This window comes from Synchiropus splendidus, chromosome 5 (genome assembly GCF_027744825.2).
Source record: "Synchiropus splendidus isolate RoL2022-P1 chromosome 5, RoL_Sspl_1.0, whole genome shotgun sequence".
NCBI classification, from domain to species: Eukaryota; Metazoa; Chordata; class Actinopteri; order Syngnathiformes; family Callionymidae; genus Synchiropus; species Synchiropus splendidus.
In genome coordinates this window covers 27,478,900-27,499,495 of record NC_071338.1, presented here as the reverse complement: position 1 = coordinate 27,499,495, position 20,596 = coordinate 27,478,900, and the positions used below count along the sequence as shown (strand labels likewise).

The 20,596-nt window shown below is 42.1% G+C and overlaps 2 protein-coding genes across 6 annotated transcripts; both read left to right on the top strand.

The window, feature by feature from the left end:
• Window positions 1-598: 598 nt before the first annotated feature.
• myzap (myocardial zonula adherens protein) lies at window positions 599-14,826 on the top strand. Of its 5 annotated transcripts, none has more exons than XM_053866513.1 (14): window positions 599-1,893; window positions 2,450-2,524; window positions 6,739-6,825; window positions 8,532-8,696; window positions 8,783-8,875; window positions 8,949-9,062; window positions 9,128-9,295; window positions 10,574-10,699; window positions 10,786-10,914; window positions 10,988-11,082; window positions 11,952-12,057; window positions 12,313-12,396; window positions 12,596-12,702; window positions 13,339-14,826. In XM_053866513.1, exons 1-14 carry the CDS (start codon window positions 1,813-1,815, stop codon window positions 13,499-13,501), a joined length of 1,593 nt encoding a protein of 530 aa, XP_053722488.1. In that variant the 5' UTR covers window positions 599-1,812; the 3' UTR covers window positions 13,502-14,826. The 5 variants fall into 5 exon arrangements, with proteins under 5 accessions (XP_053722488.1, XP_053722487.1, XP_053722485.1 ...); XM_053866512.1 differs by having other exon boundaries at window positions 601-1,893; window positions 12,641-12,702; window positions 12,766-14,826; XM_053866510.1 differs by having other exon boundaries at window positions 602-1,893; window positions 9,131-9,295; window positions 12,766-14,826.
• A 352-nt stretch (window positions 14,827-15,178) lies between these two features.
• Window positions 15,179-17,945, top strand: polr2m (RNA polymerase II subunit M). The gene is made up of 4 exons (XM_053866514.1): window positions 15,179-15,461; window positions 16,102-16,596; window positions 16,676-16,895; window positions 17,507-17,945. Exons 1-4 carry the CDS (start codon window positions 15,346-15,348, stop codon window positions 17,645-17,647), a joined length of 972 nt encoding a protein of 323 aa, XP_053722489.1. The 5' UTR covers window positions 15,179-15,345; the 3' UTR covers window positions 17,648-17,945.
• Window positions 17,946-20,596: the final 2,651 nt, after the last annotated feature.

The following is a 20,596-nucleotide window of genomic DNA, read 5'->3' as shown; positions in this document are numbered from 1 at the left end:
CCTCATTCAGAGCATCTGACAGGACCAGTTTCAGTCTTAAAAACAAACAACCGCACAAATAGTATTGTGAAACAAATCATCAGAGTTGTGACTCCCCTTCATCAATGTACACAATAACAGAGTAACAACTTTACAGGAAGCGCCCAGTGATTCATGACTTTAGTTATTGACTGAGGAACCATTTAAAATCAGTATGAAATTAAACTTAAAATAATAAATCTCAACAGTTAATATAGTGTTTATTAATTTTAAATAAACAATTTATGCCCTTAAATAAATCAGTCAAAAATAGAATTAAAGGCACCAGGTCCTCTACTGTCTATTGAAGTGTGAATGACCTCAGTTGTGAAACAGAGAAACATGAAAAAGTAATGTCTGCTTTTCATGAATCACTCTCGACTATTCATTATTGATGAGCGGCACGCTGATACTACAGCTGCTGTTCGTTGTTGTAAGCTGTCACATTCACCACGTACTTATTTTAATTTAAACAGACAGTAGACATTAAAAGATATTTATTTGATGTCAAATGGTGAATGTTGCGTTTGATAAGTGATGCTTTTATTTTGAAGGAGAGGCTCGCGTGCCCGAACTTCCTACAAGCTAATGATGGTTTAAAATATATAAACTGCTTCATTTCTGCGGCTACATGTATGAATTCTAAGGTTGGTGTACCAGGTTTAATGTTAGCAACAATATTGAATGAATTTGACGGGTCCATAAAAACGGTATCTGGAGTGACTTAGCTAGCGCTATGCTACTACTGCGAGAGTAGCACAACAAATGGCCAGATAGTTTTATTTTATTTACTTTCTTCGCTAGCTATTTGGTATATTTTTTAAGAAATATGTTTAGTACTGTGTCTTTTAAAGTACAATTGTACTATATACAGGGGTTGGACAAAACAATTGAAACACCTTCAAGCTATTATTTTGTCCAACCCCTGTATGTTGTAAACCTAACTTAAGCTTACAAATTATTCAAATGTTTATGTGTCACATTTTATCATACAGGAATGACTGACGTTGTTTTATTCTAGTTGTAGCAAATGAATAACGTTCATGTTTTCATCAGCTAGTGTTTTATGTTCACTACATTAGAGCAAAGGCCACAGTGGCTTTTTTTTAGCCACATATATCACAACTTTCCTTCGTTCTGTAAGGCAACTCAACTCCTTGTTCTTCAGGACTTGATCCCACAGATATCATGTAATTCCCTTGTTGGTTTGTGTCTCTTGACTGCTTTGATGTTTTATCTCTGTATGTGTGACCCGTCCACCGTGATGTTGGGCTCTAAAATATTCATTAATAGCGATGAATGACGATATTTCATCAAAGGTGTTTTGGTGTCAGATGGTAGATAATGAGTTCTGTGGGAGGAGCCCAGTTAAAGGAGCTACAGTACAGTCAGTAGCAGTCCCACCTGTTGATAGGAGGAGCTCCTCCCACCTGTCCCAGTGCGTGGACCCGCCCTGCTGGAGGCTCGAAGCAGGTGAAATGTGGCCCGACTGGTCCGATGGGAATGCAGAGTCGCACTGACTGACAACCCTGTCAACCAGGTGGATCCAGCAGAAGTTGGCCCACTCTCAGACAATGACATAGCTGTGTTTTCTTTCGCTGAAACTGGAAGTTGAGGCTCTGCAGACTCCCACCACTCCATCTGACTGAGCACGATTATTTCCCTGACCGGGGCTGGGGGCAGATGGTCGCTCTGAGAGTTTGAGCAGAACTCAGGAAGGAGAGTGAGAGGAAGGGTGGGAGGAGGGTCAGAGAGGGAGAGGACGAGAGCAGTGGTGCGAACACGAGAGGAGACATGCTTCGCTACGGTTCTGGACGAACAGTGTCCACCACCACAACAACAACAACAGAGGACTCTGCGGACCCTTTGAATGAGGTGAGTCCAACAGAAAGAAACAAAACTCTTTCATTCCACCCTTTTCTCTCCCTGTTTCCAAACACTGTCACCTTCTCTCCTCTCTCTGCACGTAAAGTAGACATTTTCTAATGTACATGAAAGTTCTACCTAAACCTGTTGCAACTGTCAGCTCTATAAAGTTCATGTTTGTCATTGGTGTAGATGGCAGCTGAGTCTGCAGCCAGCAGCAAGCTGTCATGTTTATTTGAACAGCTCCTTGATATAACCGGCCTTTGTACCAAGCTGGCCACAGAAGTTCTTCCCATTGTTGAGTCCATCCATACTTGAGTTTCAGGCCTGAAATGAATCCAAAAAATGTTCTAGATAATACAATAATAACTTTTAACTTGTGCTCTCAGACATCAGTCTCATTTACATAACTGCTGTTTGCATTTGTGTTGCAATAAGTCTCTAGACAAACATTAAGCTGTGGGTTATTAAGGGCTGTCAATTTAGCTGCCATTATATAACTCAGTGTTTCCTGGATTTTTCTTTTTCTCTCTCACACATTTTGGTCTTGTGTTTGGTTCCTCAGAGGAGGATCAGGCGCCTCAGGTTAACTCTACACGCCGGGGATCATGGAAATAAGGATTCCAAAACTGCAAACACTGTAAGTTGTTTACGTTTGATACATAAACACGAGCGTGTTTTCAATAGTAACATATGGAGTTGCTATAAAGTGCTTTTTGTTTATCTTCATTCAGTGCAATAACCTGCTATTAGTATTAGTAAGTCATTTATTCTGCTTTTTCTATATTTTTTTCAAGAGGCTAAAATGCTTCATCCAACACCTGAGAACTTGAAAAGTTTTGCCACTAAACAGTGGGAGTAAATCTATTTTCAGTGCAGTGAGTTTTATTGCCAATTGAATTATGGTAATAGATTCTCTGGAGGGAGATAAACTAATATTTGCTTCTTTTGAATTGCTCAAAGCTGCCTGTAGTATCTATAAACATTCTTCAATGGCAGTGAATAACTTCCTCAGGAGTTGATGAAGACTTCCACAGAGAAAGGGTTGTTGACAGTGTTGTCTGTCTGTTTGCACTCATGTTGGCACAGGATTTGAGTCTTACCTTGTGAATTACTGCTTGACAAGTTGACAATGTATTTGACTATAATTACTGAGAAAATTTTTTTTAAGTGGGAAATATAAACAGATATAAAACCTTTTAAACTGATGAAAAATTAGTTCAAGTCACAGGACAAATTCACCACACTTGGCAACATAAAACCTGTTTTGTCACTTTTTTCAGCTGTCTGTCTGACGTTCAGAGTATTATCATATCCTGAAATCCTAGCAAGTGTCTGAGCAAGACTGTGCACACACAGCTGCTTCTAATTTTCTTCAAAGTTGAGCTATGACGGAATTGTAAATCCAGCCCAGACAAAAGAGCAGCACTGAAACATTTCTGCCGAACGGAGGGTGTATTTCACTTCAAGTTTTCTCAGCTACACCTGATACTCTGTTAGCATGGAATCTGCACAAACATTACCTCTCAAAATTGGCATCTGTCTCCGTCTCTTGATGTGAGACCGTGTGAACCATGACTGTCAACACACGCCGCGGGCCATGTGTGTGTTTGCTGTAGGTGGCACTGCCCTGATCAGTGTTTGTGTTAAGATCTATAGCCCGCAGACACGGTGAGAAATGAGCGTCTGTGGTGCTTCGCCTCTGCTGGACCTGAGGGCTCACTTCTGGTTTTGTGTCTCAGTACATACTTGTTATTGACAATAAAGTGAACTTTGACCTGGGAGGATGGATTAGCTTCCACACCTCCACACATGGCGCTGATAGCTCCCTGCAGCAATCTGGAAATGTGCGTCCCAGGTTGAGGGTGTGGCCGGGTGTATAGGAACTGACTGAAGGGTCAGGAGGTAACACATGTTGCACACGCAACGCAACATGTGTTGCTGATTTCCACCTGACACACTGTCACCGCCACCGCAAGGAAGTGAGTCCAGATGTGTGGCTTTTGGTAGTGAACAGAACTTTTCTCATTCACCTCAGTTAAACCGTGTTTAACAGTCTGCTTTCCTTCAAATACTGGTACATTGTAAAAGCCCTACTTTTCCCCTCTCATTTCAAGCAATTCAGATCACAACCTGCCTTCTTCTCTAATATCCATCTTAGATGTCTTCTGACTTCAGTGATATTTTTCTTGTAAGTGAGGTCCACTATCCCCATTTCTCCTCCACCCACTTCGTGTGGGTTTTCGCTGATGTCCCTGCGTCAGAGCCGTCCATTAAACTCAATAGAATGGTCTTCCCTTTTGCCTCATCTGCTGGAGATCCCCACAACAGATGTGACAACATGCATTTTGGGCTGAAGTTGTCATGACAGACGTTTATAAATGAAGACTCAAATTTTATGTGAACGCCTTCATCGCAGGGATCCCCGGCAACCACGTAATGGAATGTGGTAAAGCCCCTTTAAATTGTCAGTAAAAGTAGCTGGAGATGAGGTTGTCATGACAGCAAACGCAACAGTTGAACTGCTGTTGAGTGTTAAAGTGAATCATACTAGAAGTGTTGTATAGTCTGACCTAATCAAGGTAGACACTGAAAGAGTGTTGGGTCACATCGACACAAAAATCTTTAATTTTATGTGGCCCTGAATCGGTTGGCTCAAAATTGAAGTTGAAATAGTGACCTCTGAAGGTGACAGAACAGAGGTCATTCAAGTCACTGAATTTCCAGAACCTTTCACCTCAGTAAAATAAATTGATTCATTGGACAGAATGAAATTTGGTGGAAAGCAAGTACATGGTTCAAGGTCTTTTTGTGTCATGGAGCAGTGTATTTGGTGAAGGAAGGCAAAGAGTGAATCATGATCGATTTAGCCTCCCAACAATTAAAAGAGCGTTGCAATTGCTCTCATATTTCCCGTTCAATGTGTGCTGGCCTGTGACTTGGTGTCAGATTTTGGCCTCTTGTATGTAGTATGAGTGTAACACCCCTGCTCCAGACAGAAGGGATGCCAATATAGTCTGTGATGTCTTTATCTGTTAAGGTAAACAATATGAAGGTACAGAGAGGGACGGTATGTAGCCAGGAAAGAACAGGACAGAGGAGGCACTGCAGAGGAAGGTGATTGACATTTGACTTGAAAAATTATGAAAACAAAATTCATGTTTTGGAGAGTGACATGAAGATACAAAGGCTTCCAATGCATCAGCAACTAGGCAGATATTTGGGGGATATGCAGCACAAGGTTGGACATTCTTTTCACCATTGCAGCAACTAAGAACATTAAGTGTTAATTGACTACTCTTCATGCAGGCAAATCCAAAGATGAAAGTGGAGACAGGTCAGTGTCTGGATTTGATGCAGCACACCAGGCTGTTTTGAGTTTTAAACTGGCCCTTCATAAATCTAAACCATCTGAAACAGTACATGTGTATGTGTGCCAGAGCATCCACGTGAAAAACCTTTCGCAGTATTTGATTTTCTTATGAGGTTTTGATGTAAGGAAATTCGGATTCAGGGTCACAAGACAGAAAAGACCCAAGCTGACATTCCTGTGTCCTTAGATGATTGTTTTGTGTTGCGCTCTGAACGATGCTTAGCTGAGCTTCTCAGGGTGATACAGGAAGTGTGTGTTTCCATTGTGGAACAATGCAGGCAGAAAATGTCCTCTCAATTGGATCTTTCACTTTAACTTGGTTAAAGACTTGCTGTCAAATGCAACTGGTGCCAGTATCAACCCAAGGAAAGAAACTCTTCTGCTCTAACTTTCTGTCAGTCAGAAGGAACTCTGGTTATTTTAAGGGTGTGTCCTGCAACCTGACACATCAGGGACACAATCGAAATGGTGCTAATGTCGAGGATGGCACGTCGACACTGACACGCTCAGAGAAAGAAGATGCAGAGACGATACGTGGTACTCGACCAGCTGTATTAGTTTTCACTGCAGCTACCCTCAAAGAATTCACAGAAAAATGTCTGAGAACAATGAGCGGGAAGACCAGCTGCTATTGTTGTGAATAGAAAGCAGTACGCCGTCGGAAATAATTTGTTAAAGGGATCCGGTTTGACCTGCACAATACAGCTGTTGAGTTCAACTCATGTTCATTCTTTCCTGTGTCATGTTGTGATCATTTGACATGTATACATTCTCCAGGTCGTCAGGTCGTCTGGGAGCAGGTCAAGCTCAACTAAACAAAAGACTTCTGTGCTCCGTACACGCCTTCTCCTAAATTACATGGCTGTAGTTTCAACAGTGCAGTTCGGTCAAGTCAGTGCTATAAAATTCAAAGCTGGAAAGAAGAGACACAGAGAGCATTGTTGTTCCCAACTCCAAGAAAGAAGTGTTTGTTATAGATAAAGATGGCTGCCATCTGAGCGAATTCACATTTGCCTAATAGGAGCCTTTTCTGTTTCACAACAGCGTGACATCTACCCGTCTATCTCTGTGTTCTTCCTCCCTCCATCTCGCCATCACTCAACAGAGGCGGGCAATTTATTGAAACAAGCCACCTATTGTGGGTTGTCAACCTATAAATGAACTGCAAAAATATGTTAGAATTCTTTTAAGTTCATGCATTTGTATAAAAAAAAAAGTTTAAAAAACTTGCAAAAATGGTCTGTCCTTCTGTCGTCCGGTTTCTATGGTTCTGCTTTGAACAAAGAAAAAAGATTGTAAATTCCAAGTTAGAACAGATCAACCTCATGTACCTATTAGATTATGATGGGTCATTGTCATGCCCTCTGAATCATCCTTGCATTCATTTTAGGGCTGTTTAAAGAGTGACCCTTTGTAGTTAAAATATCGAGCAGTGAATGATATCATGTGAATAATATAATAATTGCCTGTTCTCCATTCAGAATGAGAAGGCGAAGGAAGGGGAGTGGAAGAAGAAGAATGGGCTCATCCAGAGAGAGAGACCAGCTGGAAGAGAGTCGCCTCAGCAGGTAAACGTGTCACGCTTGCTACATGAGTAATAGCTGTGCATATATGCATAGATGTTGCTGACATCGTTCTGTGAAAAACACACATCAGCCTGCCATCTATTATGCTGGTGTGAATATTCAGCAGATGTTTGACAGTGATGAATTGCACCGACAGATTGTCATCAATCTGAGATTTTAGACCTGGAGAAACATGGTAAAAATAACTACACTTTTGTAAATATGTCTGCAGATGTGCTATTCATAATGTCTATCACTAACTAACTGTTATTAACCAGAGACATGCTCTTGCAAACATGCCTGGGTCGCATTACCAAACTGAGTATCCTGTCTCTGTGTTTGCATCTGATCATGTCTGTTATTATTTTTTGGTTCCCTTTCTGCATATATATATATATATATATATATTTTTTTTTTTTTAATCAAGAAAAGGTCCCAGTTTGGGGAAACAAGATACTCAATATACAATGTGACTCTGAACATGAAGCATCTTCTAACAACCAGACTGTAAAATAAAAATAAAAAAAAATGCTTGCTTCAAAACAAGATGGGAAAATAGCTCCATAAATGAGGTAAAACTATGAAACCTTTACGCACACCTTCATAACTCGATTCTAGATAAGCAGGACTCGATTAAAAAGTCACTAATTCAGCTTTATGTAATAACAAACTTCAGAGAAGTAAATCTGTTACTGTTATATTTTCTGAGTATTCATGTGACATTGAGATTGTATTTTTGTTGCAGTTATCCAAACAGTTGCTTTGTTGAAGCTGGGGATACATTTATACAAACAGGCATGGACAGAGTGCTCCTTCTTGGCTATCAAGTGGCAGAAAAGGTTTTTTCCCAAAAGTAAACAACAGCCTCACCCAGCTGCTGCAAGCTGTTAACCATCAGCTAGTTTCAGTCAAGAGCTAAACACTTGCTGTTATGCTGACCTAGGCTTTTTCCTCAGTACACTCAGTCAGACCTATTCACCAACACTATTTGCACCTCAGCCAAAAACAAAAGTGAGTTTGCATCACTTTCTATGAACCAAGCAGTGTCACTAGAACAGTCATGTTAAATTTTCATTTTCTCACTCGTCCCATTGTCGATTCAATTTTTTGTCAGTGACTCGCCTAACATGGGGCATGATAGCTGTTGATGATGATAGTGTCCACATGCATCATGTGGACGAGTGACGGCAGACTTAGTCACCTTTATTATGTTTATTTTTTGTTATTAGGCCTCTCAAATGTTCGGGAATTTCCATTACTAGAACAAACAGGGAAGCTCAACTTTTTTTGTTAGCAGAAAGGATTACAATTCACTCTCTTCCCTATAAAATGAAAAGATTGTGGAATTATTCATCAAACCCTTATTTGTCATTTTATTGCTGGAGTTGTGTGAATTGCTCTGCGTCTCTATTTACATCAAGTCCCCGTCTGTTGGAGGAATAATAGAGACGGCAGCCGCTCCTGTACTGGGTTGCAGAAACTCGACACCGTCAATACTGTTTGGCTGTTTTACAGCATCAGTTCCCTACCAGCGGGTTTTCAGTGCTCAGCACCAAGAGTCACAGAAATACCTGATCAAGTGCACATATGCAAGCATCCGTGCACATGCCTGCCAGCGCAAAATGTGCAGACGAAGAGACGAAAACAGTGATGCTTTCGTCAGAGGGCAGCTGCGGAAACCTGACCTGCCCGATCTTTGTCTCCCTCAGCACCTTGGCGACATGACCAATGGGGTGCCAGAGTCCTCAATGCAGAATCATGGGCCTAAAGTGTACGGAGTCGTGCAGAGGACAGGAACTGACCGGCGACAGGAAGTGATGGCACGAGAGTGGACGTTTAACCATCTTCAGGATGAGATGAAATACATCAAAGAGGTGGGGGTGTTCTGAGTGGATGTGCTGACTTATGAAAGAGTCAGTAGTTCAGTTGATATCTGATATATTTTTGTTTGCGTTCTCAGGTGCGAGATTCTCTGGAGAAGGTTAGAGAGCGCATGTACGGTCAGTTCGGGGGGATGCAGCAGTCCATGCAGAAGCTGTCGCAGGAAATCCGGGTAAAAACTATTAGTCTTACTTTAATTTTAGTGCAGAATAAACCAAAAATAATATCATTCTCTGCTTCTGTAGGCAGCCAACTCCCACAGAAGAAGTCTGGAGTCAGAGGTCAAGGTGCGCACAGCTGCCATGGAGAGCTTCGATCAGATGAACAACTCCCTGATTTCCGCCAACATCGGCCTGCAGGTAACATCGCCACACCCCACCTCTGCTGCGGCCTCACGCGTCCTGTTGGATTGATCGTGTAAAAGAAGTCTACTCTGCAGAAGTCCATGCTGGAAAGCTGTCAGAGCAGAGTGGACATGAGGGAGGACCTCAAGAGTTTACGGGCCAGCAGCCAGAGAGCTCAAGATCAGCTGAGAGAAAAGGAGAGAGAGCTGGCTGCTGCTCAGGCTGAAAACCAAACACTGAGGCTGCAGGTACCAAACCCTTGTGGCTCAAACACAACTGTGGACATTTGCTTTAAAAGCATCCGGTGTGACCAGTTTTGGATCTTGGAACGATGGGCGAAACAATTTGATGAGTCAATTCATGAGCGGGACAAGCCGGTTCTGCATTTTTCTGACAGCTAAAACTGAGCTTCCCTTAAAAACCAAATCATCCTCTGGGTCTGTGATCTGTGCTGCTTACAGTACCGCTAAAATACGTCAAATTCAGCCCAGGAAACTCACTGAATGTTATATGTGATGCCAAAATATGTTTGATCACATCAAGAGGGTCCAATGCAAGCTGCTTGTAAATTAGGAAACATATTTATAACATGTATTAACAGCTGGTTGTCATTCATAAGTGAAACTTTTGAAACATGCATAAGGACCAAAGCTGCGACTGATACAAATGCAAGTGTTTTCATTCAAGTGTGTTGACAGCGATCTGAGGTTTAGGAACTCTATTGGGAGTGTTAGTCATGTGAACTGAGGTTAGCCGGGGGGGCGAATTAAAAAAGAACACCTATACTAAACTAACATTGAAGCACATCCCGGAAAACCTGATTAGAGAACAGATGATTGTCGATGACAAGGGAAAGTGGAGAGGCTCTTTAGGCATGTGCACGAATATTCTCTACGCCTTTATTGAATGTAGAATTTCAACATATTTACATTGACTTTGTACAGAAACTACTAAGCTGGTATGTCAATCAATCACGCTGTGATCGTGTCAACAGCTCAGCCTTTGCTTCACATTGTACCTTTGCTTCAATCCTGAAGCACAATTGGAAGAATGTGAGCCGATAGTATCAGCAGCAAATCAGTAACTTACCGCAGACACTGTGTCACACAAAACTACATGCAGCCCATTTTGCTTTGGTGGTCGAGAACCTTATGTCAAATCGTGATCACAAGACAGAACATGTCACAGATGTCAAAAAGGGTCGCTGTAAAATATACAGGTAAATAACAGAAAAAAGAAAATGTATTGTAGAAATAAGTAATGTCTGGTGAGTTGTATAATTATGTACAAAGGAGGAAAGAGGACAGGTGCTTCCTGGAGCATGGAAATGCAGCTACACACAAATGCTCCTGTTTTCTGTCAAATTATTGACTTTTCATCGTCATTGTTCCTGGTGCCAAAATATACGTACGAGAGCAGTTAGTGTGTGAGTGTAATTATACAGTTATTACTACTACTAGTCTGTCCTCTGAGTGATGGATGTAAGTTTAGCTGCAGACTGTAATCTCTGCTGTGTTGTTGTGCAGGTGGAGTCGTCCCAGGAGGCCAGTGCTCAGGCACTGCAGGAGCTCTCAGTAAAGCTACAGCGGGAGTATGATGCTAAACTGCTGGAGGAGCAGCAGAAACACAGGCAGGAAATAGAGAGTCTACAGGTTGGATTTCATCTCCTAAAACAGAATTACAACTGATACATTACAAATGACTGGCCACTGAAGTGTTGTGTGTTTTCCTGACGCAGGCGCAGCTGGATGAGTACATCAGGCGACTGGAGGAAGCAGAGAGGAACATGAGGATAGCAGAGGCTAAGATCGCTGAAAGAGATCAAAGAATCAGTGAAGTAGAACGTCTGCTAGAATGCATGGGGAAGGTACGTGACGCCACAGAACATGGCTGAAATTGAATGTGACCCAGGATAATAATAACTTTTCATAACCTCACAGGAAAAGAGTCACTTTCAGAAAAAGCTACAGGAATGTGAACAGAAGCTCCGTCTGATAGAGCTCACAGATACGACCGACTCTACTGTTGCCAAAAGGTACCAGCTATTTGCAACAAAATATTCCACGGTCACTGGCTTGGAGAGAAACTCCCGAATGTTTAAGTCAGGTTGAAAACTTGCAGCATCATGAGAAGAAATCTAATGAACAAATATAATCATCCCTCTAAAGAACATTCTTGTTACTTTTCTTTTCTTCTTGTACTGTTTACTGAGGATTTGAAGAATGAATTATATTCCTTTGCTGTCTCTTCCAAAACTAACGTTGGAATAAAGGAAGTGCCGAGCAAGCTACCTTCAGGGTTCCAGTCAAAGTCAAATATTAATCATTTAAATTGAGATGTTGAATGTAGAATTCTTTATTTTTTTCAAGACATACGGCCAAGTCAGCTTCCTTTCCATATATTTCAAACAAAATGGATGAGTTCTTATAAGACACATCTTAACTAAACTACCAACAGTAGATGAATGTTGAATAAGATAATAATATGATGATAATTAGTACTGAATGGTAGTTTTAAAATGTTTAACATAATGCGTCTCCTACCTGCGGCTGGTTGGAACATATTATCGCACCAATTTACAATCTGCAGCAGGTGTTTATCTTTCTACCTCATATGGCTGGTTATGCTTCCTTCAGTTTAATCCAAGTGAATGCTTGTTATACTATCAAAACGCATCAAAAGAGAACATGTACATCCATGTATCAGGATCATTGCAGAGCCTCTTGAATTCCTTCAATAGTCAGCTTTTTCTGGTTGGTTGCACTTGAGATTAGGGAACATATATTAGAGTAAATAAACTACTTATTCATATGCATGTTACCAGCAGTTATTAGACATTATAAAATCACATTATAGAATCCTATTAAGCCTGATTCATTTAATGATTATTATTTCCATCCTCAGGTCCAAAGACCTGAAAGGAGAAGCCGGGGAGCTGCGGGAGAGAATCAAGCACCTGAACGACATGGTGTTCTGTCAGCAAAGGAAAGTCAAAGCAATGATCGAGGAGGTAAGTCGCACTTGTTTGCTCTTAGCTTCTTTAGCAAGGGTGGAGACCAGAGGCACTTAATGACTCTTCCAAAATAAGACACAAGTGTTTATCCTTCTAAGATGAGATGAGTATTGCGACACGTGCAATATGGAGCCTTTCTCATGGGAGACACTGGATCTTTGTCGACAAAAGTGTCCTTCATTCTGCGCTGCTTCACGTCTTCTGTTACTGTTATTTACTGTAACATATCTTATTATATGTGGCCTTGTGCAGGTGGAATCGCTTCGAAGTCAAGTGGCACATAAGGACATGTTCATCTCAGAGCTCCTGGACCGGATCGCGATAGTGGAGTGTGAGGTAGGCTGTTCAAACATCTGTTATGGTGTGGTTGATGGTCGCATGGCTGTAAGACGACTTGCTGGGCAGCTGCGCTCTGGAGATCCTTCAGCAAGTGTCTGTGTGGTTTATAGTGTCACTGCACCTTTCTTTGTTTTGTGATGGCGCCCTTTGCATGATCTGATCTGACAGTGTTGTTTCCTTGTTTTCCTTTTCCTAGAATAATGAGTTAGAAGACAAGCTGAAGTATTTTATGTCCACACAGCACAGGCAACAAGTAGTTATGGAAACCAGGGAAGTAGGAGTAGGCTGTGATCTGCTCCCAAGGTAAGATGGCGCCGTGTTCAAGTCTGTGTGATGTGAGTCTGATATCTGACTGTCCGTCCACAGAGGTGATGAAAACAGTTTTGAGCCTCATGTTGAGCGTGCGCCAACTCATCTCCATTCCATTCATCAAGTGCCACCCCCAGTTCAATCACCGCCCCCAAACCATTCACTGAGCCACTCTCCACCCCCTGTACAAGGACCAGCCACCGACAGTGCTGACTCTGAACACCCCCTCACCGACTACCCACCACCACCCATACAGCCTTCATCCTTTAACCACCCACCACCATCCATACAGCCTTCATCCTTCAACCACCCTCCATCATCCACACAGCATTCGAGCTCCAACTGTTTCCCACCTGAGGAATCTTCTACCCACACAGCATCATCCCTACAATACACCTCAGAACTTTCATCATCCAGCATCGCGTCGACCCTTCTGCCTTTGTCAAACCCACTTCCTCTTCAACACCCATCCGTTTACCTCACCACGCCCATTCAGCCGAGGACTTTTAGCCTGAGCAACCCTCCACCCAGTCGCCTGGGGTCCAGCTTACTGCGCTACACACCCATACAATACAGCCAGCTCCTGCCTTCTAACCCACAAGTCACCAGTGACTATTTCTCTTCCACCAGCACAACTGTTTCTGACCCCACCGCCGGCACAGATGAGGTCGATTCTGAAAGAGGATTAAATCCAGAAGATTCCTCATCTTCTCCCATGAGAACAAGATCCAGAGGCGTCTACACCCCCTTTATGAAGCTAATGGAGATCACCTCCAAAATAAACATAGAGTGATCCCACTGGTGAAGACTGGATGGATTGAGTTAAAAGAAGTACTGCTGTTGTTCACTGTAAATGTTAGCCGCACATCTTCTCAGCCAGCCCAAACACAAAGGCAGGAAATCTCAAAACACCAGTAATATTTCATTATTTTACAGGAGCTTGAGCCTCAGAACTTGAGCCTCAAACCTCCAACAAACTAAACAAAACTCAGATATGTCAACCACTGGATCGTATTAAATTTTAAGTAATGCAAGAAAACAGTATTTAACTCAAATGTCTATGTTTTGGTGGGATTCAAATCTCTCTGCTGCACTTCAGGGGTTACTACCTCTCATAGCAGCAGCAGACATTGGTCAGGTTAAATGAAGGTTTCAAGGCACCTGCATGTGCTCCCCCTGTCCAGGGTTCCTCGCCACTCCAGCCTGGTTAAGATGGACGCGGATGCCGTTGAGTAGTTAAACATATAAATCACCCCTCCCATTAACATTCTTTTTACTTTCTTTTTCTTTTTTTTTACTGTTTACTGAGGGCTTGAAGAAGGAATGAAGGAAGTGCCGAGCATGCTCCCTTCAGGGTTACTGTCAAAAGTCACATATTTTTCATTTTAAATTGAAATGTAGAATTTAAGTAGAATTAATATGTCAAACAACTGTACACTTCTTAAGTGAATTATAGAATATAAGACCACGTTCCTATTGAAATCAATCCACAAACACATACAAATTAGCTTTAAACCCATTAACAACTCCGTTGTCCAAAGTGCTGGAAAAAGATGAAACTTCATGTAAAATTGATGCACTGGCATGTGGATTGTAATGAAGGACTTTGTTTACACTGAATGTAGCTCACCTGCACAAGTCTTGTAGATATGTAAATAATGAGTTCCAATCAGAAGATGACAAGGTTGTGTATTTTATTATTGTTTTTATATTTGCGCTCTGTACAAATAAAAAAAAATCCATATTTTGCTATCACCTATGTCCAAAATATTTATTAACATGCTTAGTGCCTTCATGTACAGCCCTGAGTGAATATGGTGACGGTGGGGAGACAAATTTGTTAATATGAAAACATGTAAAGATACTTTGTATAGACAGCTGCCACTCCTGAGCCTCGGCACAAGTATTATCCAGGTGTTGTCTGCACTGCCACAACTATTCAGGGAGAAAGCGCTCCTCAGTGATGCATATCGAAACCAGAGTGGAGACAAGTGTTTTGCCTTACGTTTCACTGCGCAGTTGAACCTGACGTCACACCCTCTTTCACATATGTACTTCACTCTGAGGCTTCATTCCTCTGTGCTGAGATCACTCTCTCGTATTAAACTGACATCTTGAAGCTCTTGTCGCCGACTGGTCATTTACATATTTAGAATTAAAGGATTTTTAAAGGAGTTTTTTTTTATAACTGTGGAAGTTCTGAACCACATGCTAATGTGTTTTACTTGCTCATGAGAATGTAGGAATCCGTTCTTTCAGCTTTGTTTTATAAGCCTGTCATTTGAATACAATAATTCAACACAAAGCGAATGGCTTTTGTGATATTACTATCCTGATTCGAATTCTTATTAATGTAATAAATAAGAATGATGTGTGTTTTCTTTAAATTTTCCCCAAAACAAGTGTGCTTACCGGTGCGTGCGGCAGGGGGCAGCAGTGTGCCAGGCAGTAGTCAATACGATCTAAGAAGAAGAGCAAAAGCGGTTGTTGTCAACCCGAGCTAACTGTAGCAGTTGGTGATCACGTTTGCTATCGAATACAAATGTCACTAAAGACTCGCTCTCGTCTCGATACATGCGTAAACTGAGACTTGGAGTGTCTTTATTAATGCCGTCGGGTGGCTGTCAATAGGGCGCGATGGTGGACCGCGGCTCCTGGGCGGATCGCCAGGGACAGGTCGGAGACCTGAGGGGCCAGAGCAAACAGCAACTACGAGAACTGCTGCGGCGGCAGGAGAAGATTCTGTCCAACAAGTGAGTCGCTCCATCAAAGCTGGGTGGACAGTAGGTGGCATTTCCTGTGTGAAATTTGGAGCGTAAGCTGTGACAGATCTTGGCGGGAAATAACTTTCCTGTCACATCCATCGCCCTTGGCTGAGATATAGATTTACCGTTCATCGTGTTCGCCTGTTATGAGTTATTTTGTGTGTACTGAGCAGGACGCGAAGGAAGGTACCTCCGGACACGGTCTGCCCCATGCCTTCCCCCTAACTGGACTCAATCTAACCCAGAGATAATCTGACAACCTCCAACCACTTATCAGTCAATTCACTATATATCAGTAAAATAGGTTATTTCGGATTTAAACCACGACCCTGCTTTATATTTGTCCCAGTCATGTCTTGCACATGAAAAATACCTAATTTATATGCCGTAAAATCATAATAATAATGGAAAAAGAACTGTGATAAGCAATATTCTTAACTATTGTAGTTTGCTCTCATTTCCACTTGACAAGGTATAAATGTACTAGAGTTCAGAGGTGACTCATTGGGCGTTAGGATAATATGTTGTATTGTTGCACTGTCCAGCACCTGATGAGACTATTGTGGCTCATAAATCCTTCAGGCCGGACCCTCTAATCGCTAAATAAATATATCTTTTGTGTTCTTAGGCAGTTGTTGAAGACACTCCCTGACCAGGGGAAGAGGATCCAGGAGTTTTCGATAAGATTGCAGCAGGCCATCGACTTACACGAGGAGGAAGAGAGGAAACAGAACTTGTTATCTGAAGCAGGAGAAGAGTTGCGGTCCAAGTATCGGCAAGCCTTCATAGCACAACAGCGAAATCCTCCACGTCTTACCGCAGGCAACACCGAGGAGACCTCACCAGCGAATGCTCAACAAACTGTGGACTCAAATGGACCATTAGCTGATGAAACTATGGAGTCTTCTTCAGTTGGGACTCCTGTGTGTGAGCTGACAGAGCGGTTTGACAAAGTCAAACTTAATGATCATGAGAGGTCTGCTGCCAGTGAGCTCAACAAACATGCTGCTGGCGACAATTCTTTTCTTAAAAGGGAGGCACTGAAGAAGCCTCATTACATATCTGTTCTTGAAAGAACTGAGAAGACCACTGGCTCAGGAAAGCCGAAGTTCAAGCCAAACCAGTGAGTAAATCTCAATTGACCAACAATTTAACACAAAGAAACCATGGCCACTGATTTAATGTAATCTCTTCATGTACAGGTTTCCACAACAGAGTGAAAACTCCTCAGGATCCTCCTCACCCCTACATGCCTCTGAAGGTTCATCTCCTCTCTCTGCTGAAGCTCGGAGAGAGCAGGACAGAAAACACTTGGACGACATCACGGCTGCCAAGCTTCCTCCCCTGCACCACAGTCCAGCCCAGCTCCTCTCCCTGGAGGAGTCGGCTCTACTGCTGAAGGAGCAAACAAAGAAACAACAGGTCTGTTTGACTCTTGTTTACAAGCCAGTGGAAACATGGCGGCTTCTCTGTCGTTTAACTGAGAGAGTCAAGGGCACAGACAACACTCGAGGAGAACCAGTATCCTCTGAGTCATTTCAAAGATATTGTCTGCCCGTCATATTGGTTTCTCTGGTCATGTTCAGTGGAGGATGTGTACAGTTTTACATTAGTGTCCTCAGAAAAAGTCTTGTAAAAATAACAGTATCACAATGAAGTGACCTACAGAGTTATTCTGACTTATTAGATTAAATTATATTTTGTGGTGTTGTATCTAAAATACTTGTGTTTTTAAGGTTAATCATTAGAACTTTGTTTATACTGAATTAGTAATTAGTTGTTTAATAACTGCTATTAAGCATACTTACACTAGAGGGCAGCATCGCGCTACAATCCCTTACTTACATGGCAATGGCGAGTCTGCAGCCCCTACAGCAAATAACAGCAAATAAAATCGGGCTTTGCTACACTCGATTTATGTGTGAGCCATTGTAATGCTGTGTTTAGAGGCAGTTCAGTGTTTGCAGGTGGGCTCCACCATGAGAAAACGCAGGTGAAACATCCGCTCGCTCTCTGTCTCTTGTCAACCTCAGGAGCTGCAGGCCAAGCTGGCGGCCCAGAAACTGTCTGAGGGGTTGAAGGCCCCCATGACAAGCTACACTCCTGACGGCCCCTCGGATGCCTACAGAGAAGTTCACGACGAGGGAGCGCAGCTCTCCTCAGAGGAAGACTGATGCAGGAAGGCCGGAGTCTGGGGGAACCAGCGTGACCTTGGCCCTGACGGAAACAGGCTTTCGACCTCGCAATCAAGCGGGATTTTCACTCCAAGGGCGAGAATTCTGAGGAGAGGAAAGAGGCTCCGTGCCTGGCATGAACTGACGCCTTCGGTCTGTTCACACGAAGTGAGATGAAGCTCAGGTTGCCTTGGTTGAAATTACAGATCATGTCAAGCATTTTTATCAGTTCATTTGCACTGCAGAGGTAAAAAAAACAAAACAAGAAAAAAACTATCTTTTACATTTTAATAAACAAATACTGAAACTGACTTTTGTCTAAATTTGTCTTCAGCACAAAAAAGACTCAACCCTCAAAGTTTTCAGATCAATTGCTGCTTTTCAAATATGGTCTTGGTATTGTTTACGACAGTACTTGTGAATCACTTCAACTGCTCCTTTCACTTACATTGTGCCTGCTGCCTCTCAACTTTAAGTTAAGTTTTGAAAGGAAACGGGAATCATAACACTAATACAAAATAATTACAAAAAAAATGTTACGAATAATTACGGAATAGTTTAGATAAGAGTGTATTCATCATCAAGTGTAGCTGAGTTGCATTCAGGGTCTACGCCTTTTCTTTGGAAACAGTTTCATTAGAGGAGGAGGAGGAGGAGGATGAGGAAACCCACGAAAACCTCGTCATCCTCTTTGTACTTCCATCAGCCGGTAAGTGTCAGATAAAATACGTTTTTAATTTTGGTTTATGGATGGACGTGCTAACTCCAGCTGTCCGGGTTTAGCTAGCAGAACATGCACAGCAGCGTATGTATAGAAATGTTGACGTAAGTTTGAGGACACACTACATCTAAGTTCTTCTCATTTTAAGTCTTAGTTAAATGAGTTTATTTGTATTACTCATTAATAACCCCCTGCTAACGCCAGGGAGACCCGTCACTGGTCATGCAGCAGCAGACAACGTCTCTCTCCTGTTGACATAAACAGACACGCTTCACAAAAATATAACATTTCATAAGTTACAGATACATTCTTCAATTTGAAAGTGTGAATGTTAAACATCAAGTAATTCAGCAAGTCAACGTCAACTTAGATGCTGGAACAACTTTGAAGAATCTTGTGTATTAAAAGGAGGAACAATCACCGGTGGGAAAATACATTTAAATATGTTTATCAGGGCATGGTTCTACAGACAGCAATGGCTTGGAGCGTTTCTCTTGTTGAGGATGTCCCATCACCGAAATCTTGCTATTGTGATTTTTAAATCCTCCCGAAAAATTTACTTTGTGATTCATTGACTAGTTCCTTCCTCATTTTGCTGTACATTCGATCATAATTTATAATAGAATTTTGCCTGGCATGAAAATGTGGTTGGCCAGAATAATTAAACGATAATTCGTCATGTGACTATATTTTTTGTTGATGTTCAATCTTATAGTCTCAGTCTTTGGTGGAGGTGTGCTTCAGGAGCGTGATGGTTTCATGTGTATTCATGAATGGAAATGAATGAAATATATTGTTGGACACATTATTTAAGAATACTTTTTCTAAAAATACTGTGTCTACCTTTTTGGGCATAAATTCACGATCACCGTCTAAAGCCACATGTTGGTTGAAATCATTTTTATAGTTGTAGTGCACAACAATTGGATGATAACAACAATGACAATGTTTTATCCCCAAATCTGTGGGCTTCATACTTATTTGTACTTGGTGGACAAGTGCTTGAGAAATCTGTTTTGTAAAGTAAATACTGAGTTATAAGTCAATATTCGAATGTCAGATTTCAGACATCCTTAGTTCATCCATAAAAAAATTACTCAGTTATTCACTGCATGTCCAAAACCATGCAAACCTGTTGTGAAATGCCTCCATAAAAAAAATCTTGTTTTGATGATCATGAGTTGATCGAGTCAAATGTTTATGTCCAACACGTCTTGTGCACTACGGTGAAAGTTGTGTTGAAATTCTATACAGGATATGAGCATTTTATAAATTCCACCATCCAACTTTGGGGATTCCTGCCCGCTGAGAAGTGGAGTTTAGCTTATGAGCTTCTGCTGTGTTTGACAGCAGAATCATCTGATCTACACACATCCACATCTGCTATCTAGAAAGGTAAAATGAAGTGGTCCTTGCGTTGGCACATGTGTGTGTGTGTCAAACAAATGCAAGGCGATTAAAATTCCCATGAAGCTGCAACAGTGACGGCAGTGCTTCTCTAGGCGAAGCGAGATGTTATCTGGGATCTGTGACACTTGATAACCTTAATCCACTGGGTAGTGAAATATTGCAGTTGGAAAGTGGAGACATCTGGACTGCATTTGGCTGGTGTAGGTGCTGAGAATAACAGGCGATGATGGGACGGTGCTTCACTAATGCAACATGGCAAATAGCATTTCTCAACTCTCCTAATACGCGGGAGATAAGGCGTGCCAGCTCCATTCAGCCTCTCTCTGTCTCTCTGGAACCACCATCCATCATGCCTTTCCCACCGTTGCTCCGCAGGTTGCTTTAATTGAAACGGTCTGATTGAGGCATGTTTTGGGGGGAAATGAGGGCGGGATCTGGCGGGTCATGCTGCTGTGGCAGATGCTCCTTGATAACCTCCAGCAATTGCTGGTGGGAGAAGGCCCTGTATCTGATGGGCTTGCGGTGACGTTGAAGACCAAGTCATCAAGGCGGCTCCTCGGAGGATCATCAACAAGCTGGGATTAATAACTCTGGATCTCCAGATAACAGGAATGTTTCCCATTATGGGGCACGTATATTTTGCCTGAGCTCGCTCAGTTGCTGAGGCCCAATGCCACGCGCTACATTTCCAAACTCTTCCCTGATGAGCTTGTTTATGATCCGACGTGACTATGGAAATCATTTGTGATCGAGAGGGGAATTTGATTTTAGTCATCTTCAAAGAGCCAGCAGCTCCATCTTAAGTGAAACAGCATGAT

Coding starts and splice junctions, on each gene's coding strand:
- myzap (XM_053866509.1), top strand. CDS start 1,813: ATGCTTCGCTACGGTTCTGGACGAACAGTGTCCACCACCACAACAACA. Junction 6,826..8,531: donor GAAGAGAGTCGCCTCAGCAG/GTAAACGTGTCA, acceptor TGTCTCCCTCAG/CACCTTGGCGACATGACCAA. Junction 10,915..10,987: donor TGCTAGAATGCATGGGGAAG/GTACGTGACGCC, acceptor ATAACCTCACAG/GAAAAGAGTCACTTTCAGAA.
- polr2m (XM_053866514.1), top strand. CDS start 15,346: ATGGTGGACCGCGGCTCCTGGGCGGATCGCCAGGGACAGGTCGGAGAC. Junction 15,462..16,101: donor GAGAAGATTCTGTCCAACAA/GTGAGTCGCTCC, acceptor TTGTGTTCTTAG/GCAGTTGTTGAAGACACTCC. Junction 16,597..16,675: donor CCGAAGTTCAAGCCAAACCA/GTGAGTAAATCT, acceptor CTTCATGTACAG/GTTTCCACAACAGAGTGAAA.